General features: G+C 55.1%; 1 protein-coding gene across 1 annotated transcript in view; it reads right to left on the reverse strand.

Annotated features, from left to right (window-relative positions):
* The window catches only part of Ebf2 (early B-cell factor 2), a 185,626-nt gene extending 177,345 nt beyond the window's left edge, over nucleotides 1–8,281 (reverse strand). The window contains exons 1-5 of the mRNA XM_005373722.2: nucleotides 7,618–8,281; nucleotides 5,159–5,315; nucleotides 4,008–4,071; nucleotides 3,743–3,798; nucleotides 3,219–3,292 (exon numbers count right to left, since the gene is read on the reverse strand). Of these exons, the coding sequence (XP_005373779.1) occupies nucleotides 3,219–3,292; nucleotides 3,743–3,798; nucleotides 4,008–4,071; nucleotides 5,159–5,315; nucleotides 7,618–7,748 (482 nt within the window). The 5' untranslated portion in view covers nucleotides 7,749–8,281. The remainder of the gene's footprint in view (nucleotides 1–3,218; nucleotides 3,293–3,742; nucleotides 3,799–4,007; nucleotides 4,072–5,158; nucleotides 5,316–7,617) is intronic.
* Nucleotides 8,282–8,791: the final 510 nt, after the last annotated feature.

The following is an 8,791-nucleotide window of genomic DNA, read 5'->3' on the forward strand; positions in this document are numbered from 1 at the left end:
AGAAAGAAAGAAAGAAAGAAAGAAAGAAAGAAAGAAAGAAAGAAAGAAAGAAAGAAAGAAAAGAGAAGAGAGAGAAAGGGAAACTAAACTTGGAAATGGGTTAAGATCCTGTCCCTAACTTCTCTGCATGGGCTCTGGGTGCTCCTTTCTGCAAATGAATGACAATATGTATCTCTGCTGCTTGATTTGGTTTATTTTGCTCCAGTATTTATGTGGAGAACCTTCTACTTGCAACACTCTCAGTTTGCTTACAGGCCTTTGTATCACTCCCTGCCTCCACACAGGGCCTTTGAAGAGAGAAACAGAAAGAACAGGACACATCAGGGTGCGAGGTGGTGGGGAATAGGATAGATTCTATCACCATCCTGCATCCTACCTGCATTTTTTAGAAACAGAAAAAAGAGAGAGATGAAAGATGGCTGGGGAGGAAAAAACTAATAATAATTAAAGTCACAGCCTTGGAAGTAGGGTGTCCAGTCAGCCAAACTCCAGCTCGAGATAAGCTAATGTGTCCTCTTCCTCCTCCAACATCGTTTTTAAAAAAAAAAAAAAAAATTCAACCCTCAACTTTCAAAAATCTGTCTCTAATTTCAAACTCAAATAAGCGCACAGCATGGTGGCTTTTGTTTTGTTTTCTTCTCCCCAACTCCTCCCTGCGATTGCATAACAAAAGTGTCTAAATTCACACCATCTGGCCGATAAAGACACTGGCCCCACTGCCCGGCTGGCCCATCTGATTAGGGCCCTGTCTAGCCTGCGCCTTGTGGCGAAAGTCACAGCTGTGGGGTTTGCTCGCGCTCAATACAACTCTGTTATTAGCCAGCTGTAGGCCTTGAGACGACTTCTGTTCAAATTATAATATCTTTTAACCCTCTGAGCATTAAGGGCACAGGGGTGGCTGGCAGCAACATAACAACTAGATTTCTCTTTGCTAATAATTGGCAAAACGAACTAAAGCAGGGGCGAGAAGGGTGGAGATGATTAGGGCAGAGAGAAAAGTTATTCCTAAAGAAATTTATTTTGTCCTTTTGCTTTGTTCCCCCCCTCAAAGCTAGATGTCAATTTGTGAGCCTTTTATAAAAGATTATAGAGCATAAAACCAACCCAGGAAGTGCCCAGGTATGCCAGATGACACCGTGCCAATGAAAGCAAGGACATGCAAGACATCGGGAGACAGGGCCTCTGATTCATCACCCCAGTACTGACTGCATTAACCAGCTCTTGAAGTGTGGAAGAAGGAACTCTTCCCTTTCTGGAGAACCAAAGTGCTTCAGATTGAATGAGAATTTCCCTTCCAGATTTAGCCGCTGTGTACCTTCACCTACTTCATCTCCCAGTACACACACACACACACATACACACACACACACACACACACACACACACACACACTGCAGACACTACTCATCCAATGGATCATTTATTTACCCATAATTAGTATTTGTTTTAAATTCTAGTTTGGAGAGAAAGTAACAGAGCATCTTCCCACGTCTCCAATGCAGAGAAGTTACAGTACATTAAATTTTTACACTGTGTTACTAATGCAGACTAAACTAGAGGCTTTAAAAATTGATGCTACTACTTAAACAGCATAAATGAGAAGGATTTGATTGGGCTTAAAAATAAAAATGTCAGCCTTCACTACAGCTGGATGGGCTATGCAAGTGTTATTTAAAGTGATAGGTGTATTCCATCAGACAATGGGCTAGTTTAGGGGTTCATTTCCTTCACTGTTATGAAGGCTTTCTCTCCAAAGACACTTAAAAGTGAAGAAGAAGAAAAAAAATTCCCTTTGACGACCCAGCCAAATGTGAGCATTCTATTTAGTCCAGGCAGTATACGCAGGTGCATCTTTGAATTGTTTTTCCTTTCTGAACAAATCTATCGAGGGGCTCCAGAATAATGGGGTATCCACCTATCTTCCTATCCCACCTCCCTATCTCTCATCAAGTGACTCAGACAAGGTAGCCGCCGTTTCCCTCAGCAAAAGCCACTGGCAGAGTTTTACTTCACATTTGCAACTTTGCTTTTCTAATACTTGGTCAAAACCAAAACCAAAACAAACGTGGCTCCTTGTTATGATTTCTTCCTGACTGGGCTGATGGGGGAGATAGGGCTTCAGGGATCTGACCATAAAATAGCCCCTTCTAAGTCATGGCCCACCGTTGCCCAAAACTAGCAACTCCAGGCGTGGAAAACACTCACTGAAGTAAAGCTGAGTAAGGAAGAATCGAGGTTTTCCTTCCACTCGGAGGAGCGGGTGGTAAAGAAAGACATTTCAATTTTTACAGTGCATTAGCCATGCTCTGTCCAAAGCGTCTGTCTATCTTTTCTTTTCGGTAGGACCTCAACACCCGACACACTTCACATACTAGACACTCAAAAAACACTTGATAAAAGAATAAGTGTTTGGATGAATTTCTTCTAATTTAATTTCTCCCACTCATGCAGAAGAAAAAGGGCAAAATTCAGGGACTCGGAAAGGATCCGTGTCTAAAGGCAGGGAAAGGGCAGGAACCGAGCGGGCTGCAGCTTTCACACGATGGCCCTCGGAATCCAGCTGTTGCTGCAGACCCCAGCCCAGGATGCGGTGTCTTCCCACCCTGCCGCCCACTGGTGCGGACCAGGACTGATCATTCCACAGGGTGGCTCCTCCTGACCTGGGAAGCACCCTTGACGTAAAGTCTTAGAAGTGACTTCCCCAGGAGCAAAGAAATGGCCCGTGTCCCAGACAGGTGCCTCGGCGCAGAGAGTGCCTGGGAAATGGGCCGCTCGCCCCTCAGGGTCTCTCCCAGGACTGAGTCCCAAGGTTCAGACTCAGTAACTAACCCCACAAATGGCTGGAACTCTACCCGAGCCAGCGGGGCGGGAAGCCAGCCGTAGCCCGGAGATGCATTCAGGGGAAGTCCCAGATCCCAAACTGGAACCCAATGCTGGCTGGGGACTGCCCGTGCTGCTGGCTGCCGGTGGACAGCGGGCACTTTCCAAATGGCCCTGGAAACTCCTGAGACGCCCAGGGGGATGGGACCTTGAATCTATGGGTTTCCTTCCCTAACCACCAGATCTAAGGAACTGGCCTTAAAAGGGAAAAGGGTTTTAGTGGCTCTGCCCCGAGCGAATCCACCCTGGCGCCTTGGCTCCCTCAATGCCCGCTGTTGGGGCAGACGCACCCACCTGCCCAGCATTCCCGCCGGTCCCGGAGACAAGGTGACTCTTACCTGCACATCACCTCGTGTGTCAGGAGAACTCGGCACATTTCCGGATTCTTATTCTGTCCCTCGTAAGCTATGGGCTGCAAATCGGGTGGGGGCGGGCAGGGAAGATATGAAATGGGGTGGGGCACAAAGAGCAGACTTTAGAGCCGGCATGAGTCTTCTTCCCTTCCTACCTCTACTTCCTTAGGAGTCTCTGAGATCCCTGAATCTGAGAAGCTGCTGGCTTAACTTGGCTGACCCAGTAATAGAGAAGTTTGTCCCGGAGCTCTTAGCAGAAAGGAATGCTTGGGGGAGAGGGGCTGAATCTTCCAATGACTGGTTCTTCTCTGCACCCCTTTACTACCTCTGGTGCCCAGAATCTCCCCAAGCCTCATAGAACAGGCAGCCGGAGGAGTGGGGGACATTTTCCCTCTAGAGTAGACGAGGAGTGGGATGGTGGGGAGGAAGTGTGAGGTCCAGACCAGGGAAGCATGCGGGGGTGGGGGGTCAGAGGTGGCTGAGGAACACCCAGTGGCCCAGTGGCTCACCTGCTTGGTGACTGAGTCGATCAGTCTGACGTAGAGGTCCTGCTCCGTGCGGACGCCTGCAGGATAGGGGACAGGGAGTCAGGGCGCAGTGCCCCTCTTCTACACCAGTCCCCCGCCATGGAGGTGCCCAGGCTGAGCTGCCACAGTGACAGAGACCCTCCCAATCCCCAGCTCCAACCAAACCTCCCTCGACCCTGTTTCCCAAGTCCACCCAGCTGTGTGCGTGTGACTGCAGCGCCGCAGCCACCTGCCCCACCAGGCTCACCGTTGCTGTAAAGGAGCTGTAACTTGTAGTGGGTGCCGTTATTGGTCTTCTCGTTGCCTTGTTCCTGGAAAGACAGAAGGTATTGAGTTCCCTTGCTTTTCAGCTCCCCGCCCCCCACAAAAAAATTAGGAAAACAGGAAAGAGACCTGCTCTTCCAACCACCTCCCAACCACCTTGAACAACCCCCTCTGCCCAGCTGTGGGCAGGAGGAGAGAAGCATTTGCCTGCTTGGGGGCCACTGGCCACCTCGGGAACTTAGCATGGCTCACAGCCACTTGACCTCCTCCAACCCTCTGCTTCTGCCGTTAATAACGTCGCCAGAAGTGTGCAGACCCCCAGGATGATAACCGGACACCTCACCAACGCCGCCTTTAAACAGGCCCCACCCAACCCATCTGGCTCTGTCTATCTTTAGGAGGCCCCTAGGCGACTCTCGACAGAAGGGTGAAGGGACCTGTCATTTGGAAAGGCAGCATTGGGCCCTAACAGGCTGCCGCCTGGAGCGCCAAGGCTCAGAGCTTGGAGCCGAGTTCCAGATTCAAGAGGGAGCTTGGAAGGGGTAACTCTGAAACTCACCCTGTACAGCCGGGGAGACTGAGGCTGTGCAAGGGCAAGAGATTTTCCTTTGGTGGCCTATAGGTTTGAATAGGCTGTCCTTTCTTTGAGATTAAATCCAGCCCGGAAATCTGGACTTGAGTTGGAAGGAAGTGAAGCCTTAGGGAAGAGAGCTCAAAAGAAGGCACCCAGGAAGGCAGGTTAAGGTGGGCAGAGGTTCTCCCTAGGGCTGAGTCAAACCCCACTGGACAGGCTGGCAGGTGAAAATAATAAAACCAACCCTGAGAAAGGCAGCGGCAGCATTGAATGTACTTTTCAACGCTGGTCGAAAAAGCCTTCCGACCTCATTCAACATTCACCACACTGCGGAGGAGCCCACGGCTGGGTGCCTAAGCCCTGAGCTCCGGCTGCATCTGTGCAAAAGTGGGGTGGGAGGAGATGCGAGGTAAATCGTCTGATGTACAGGCTTGGGGGTGAGACGCCTCAATTTATCATCCCTGATGATACGAGAGGAAAGGTGTCGCAAGTGACAGATGGAACCTTTAGTGGAAGGCGGGGGTCATTAGGCCCGGGAGAGGGGGCAAGGGTCCACATACTTTGTCGTTCTCCACGAAGTCCACGAAGGCTGTGCGCTCGATCTCCACCGGCTGCCCCTGCCTGTCGTAGAGCGCCAGGACGAAATGAAAGAAGTTGGATTTCCTCAAGTTAGAAGGAGGCTGCTTCTCAAAGTGGGCCCGGGACAGGGCGACTCCGCTGCGCAGCGCAGGAAGACAGGAGGGGCATCCGACACACGGAAAGAGAGAAAAGACACGGTGTTATAGCTTGCCCAAACAACGCCGCAGAGGGCAAGGGTCTGCATCCTGGGCCCAGAGTTCTGGACCTTTAGGCCTTTTATCACTTCAATAAAGAAACCCAGACTCCTCAGAGGAGTCGATTTGGCTGGTGGGGTGGGTGTCCAAGGGCTGGGCCAAAGCCTGGGGCCAGTTCCCCGCACTTCGCGCCATTAGGGGAAACCCAAGGACCCCCGTGGCCAGCTGAAGTCCAGAGCGGTTCCTCCCCAGGAGGCTTCCTGCGTCCTTTCCCGGCGGCCTCGCTCCTCTTAGGCGGCCCGGCCGGCTGCATCAGAACATGGAACTGGAACCCGGACACAGGGGTGAGCGCCTCGTTTGCATTTGAAGCGCGTCCTGTACTCTGTCAGGGGTACCTGTCCGTTCGAAGCTGCCCGAAGCAAGCGTGGGCGAGGACCCAGAAGCTGGACGCGAAGCCCGGAGCCCACGTCTGGGCAATGCAGGCCTCGCCGCTCTGCTTCCCTCACTCTTGCAAAAAGTTGCAACCCAGTCAGCAGGACGGCGGGATTCCCGCGGCCGGCACTGGAGACCGCAGGCAACTGAGGAGGATGTGATCTTGGGGACCTTCGCCCCAGGGCTGCTTGAAGAAGCCAGCGTGTTCTGGGGCAGAGGGCAGCGTTCTTGTGGAGACGGAGGCGACGCCGCGCCGCTCGAGCTGCGCTTCCCGCGGCTCCAGGCAAAGCAGCAGACTCGAAATGAGATAAGGAAGCCCGAGGCGCCCTCGAGCGCCCCGAGTGTCTGCACACCCGTCCCTGCCTACCTGTCACGGCCAGCGCCGAAGTGGCCACCAGCTCGCCTTCGACGGAAGGCCCGGGGCGACAGAGGGCGGGAGGTGCCCGCCTCGGAGGCCGCCAGCCCTACAGTCCGGAGCGCAAGCGCTTTCATTCTCTTAAAGGCGCAATACCATGGCTCGAATCCCCCAACTCCGGCCTCCATTCAACTTTAACTATTTGACTGTGGGCTGGGAGGACGGAGGAGGAGGCGACCTCAAAGAGCCCCCGAGAGCAAATGCGTTGCAGAGCTGGCTGTGCCTTCTCTCCCGCCGTCCGCAGCCGGGCTGAGTCCCCAGGCCGCCGCCGCGCGAAGGCTCGGCCACTGCGCTGTGCTGTCCGCCGTGGGGACACGGCCGCGTCCAGCCCCGGCGGGGACAAGGTCCAGGTCCCGAGGCACTGCGACTGCCGTTTCCTCTCCTCCATGCTTGGCGGCCGATTCGCTCTAGCCGGGACACCTGGAGGCGCGGCGCGTCTCCGAAAGGGATCCTCTGCCCGTGTGAGGTCGGGACACGACTCCGGCGCCGATGGCCAGCCGAGCGTCCGGGAAGAAGTTCATGGGCTCAGGGCTGCTCTCGAAGAGCGGGCATGCAGGCCACAGATCCCAGCTCGGAAGTGGTGAGGAGACGGGGCTGGAATGACTGCGTGGGTGGCACCTTGGACAAGGATTTCACCATGCCAGCGCGCAGACCCTCAGAAACAGAGGCAACTTTAGGGACGCGGGCACTCGAGGCTGTGATCCCTGCGCCCGGCTGCGGTGGGCGCCTTTCCTCTCTTCCTTCTCCGCTTCTCCTTCGTCTTTCACGTCTTCTCTTTCCGCCTCCGTGCGTCTGGTTCTCGTTCTCTCTCTCTCTCTCTCTCTCTCTCTCTCTCTCTCTCTGTCTGTCTCGGGGTCTTCTGTTCTTTTGCTTGTCCTTCCCCCTCCCGAGCTCCCAGCTACCTCCCGTCCCCCGGCCATGGCTCAGGCCTCTCCGGCTCCAATCGCCACCACCATCTGGCGGCCGGGCTTGGGGTCTCCGAGAACCACCCGCGAGATGCGCGCTCACAGGCGGCGTGGGGAGCCCAGGGAGCGGCCGGTGAGCCACCTCGGTCCCCTGGCCGGGCTGCCAGCTGGGACCCTCGTGCTGCCAGGAGTAAGGGCTGAGGTGCAAGCCACTGCATACTACTTTATATTTTGTCCCTGAAAGTGAAATGTGGAGGAAGGAGAGGAGGGAAAAAAAAAAAAAACGACCCAAGCAGTTCCGAAACTCCAGCCTGGCTGCCTGGATAATGTTCCCCAGGATGGGCGAGCTAGCCGCAGGAGGGACAGCCCCAGTGCGCGGGGCCGGGGCGACAGATGGGGCAAAGAGAAGAGGAGAGAGACCGGGACAGGGAAGGGAGGGCACACAGACAGAGACAGAGCCCGAGAGCGCAGTCACGGTGCGGCCGACTCGTTACCTCTGCGCTGCGACATTGGCGTCCACCACGCCGACGTTCCGGACCCAGGACCTGACCGAATCCATCTCAGCGCCCAGTGATTTCTCTTTCAGAGTTGGTCCTCTTCCTAAAGTATCTTGAATCCCAAACATTTAAAAAGTCTGATCCTCTACTGTCGCTTTTAAAAAACAAAAATGAGTTACAACAGTCGTGACTGTTCCCGGCGCTGCCGGCAAGCCTTCTCCTCCAAAGCAATCCGAAGCAAGAGATCAAGTGCCGAAGTTTGGGTCCCTCTTGGAAGAAAAAAATAATATAATAATAGTAATAGTAATAACCCGTCCTTTTCTCTTGGCGCTCGAGTGCGGGCTGCTGCGGCCGGCCAAGGTTGGGGTTCGCCCTCCCTCCGCGCTCAGATCCGCCGCCCGGCCCTGCGCCCTAGGTATCGCGCATCCTTCCAGTTGCAGAGCTGCTTCCAGAAAGTGGCCGCAATTCAGAGCATCACCTGTTCTGGGAGAAACAGGAGATTGATAGCTGCCTAGTGATCCCCCTTCCTCCTGGTTCCCCCCTCTGTGCTCCTCCCAACAGATCCAATTTAGAAAAAAAAAAAAAAAAAAAAAAAAATCCCCAACAGGATCAGTTGTAAAAGGAAGGGGAAGACCCGGAGCCCAGAGGAGGCGGTGGCTGAGAGCGCCGCGGTGCCGGGCTGCAGCCGCGCGCGGGCCCCATGAATGGGTTACTACAGCCCTGGCCGCTGGAGGCGGAGCCGCGGCCCGATAAGGAGCCTCATTTGCATGCACGCTCAGGATTGGCCGGCGCCGTCAGGCCGGGCCGACGTCCTCCGGCGGCGCGCGCCACGTTCTGCGTTGCCGGGAGTCCGGGAGGTGAAAGGGGACAGAAAGCTGCGGGCGCCGCGTCCTTGCCCGAACCCCGCGCGCGTGGCGTGAGGGGTTAGGAGCCCCCAACCCTGCTCTGCCGAGGCGTAGGGCTGGCGACGCGCTGGCTCGGGGGTGGGACGCTTCCGTGGATTTGCCTCAGGATACAGGTTTTCGCAGCCCGCCGGGAGGCGTCTGCGCTCCCGGAGTTTGGATCTGTGCGCGTGTTTGCAGAGTGAGCCCGCACGCACTTAGGTTCCGTGCAAACGTCCCCCGGGCCGCCCACCTCCCCGATCGGCCCTCCCAGGTCTCCCGAGGTTCCA

This window comes from Chinchilla lanigera, unplaced genomic scaffold, assembly GCF_000276665.1.
Source record: "Chinchilla lanigera isolate Chin_1 unplaced genomic scaffold, ChiLan1.0 scaffold00002, whole genome shotgun sequence".
Taxonomy (NCBI): Eukaryota; Metazoa; Chordata; class Mammalia; order Rodentia; family Chinchillidae; genus Chinchilla; species Chinchilla lanigera.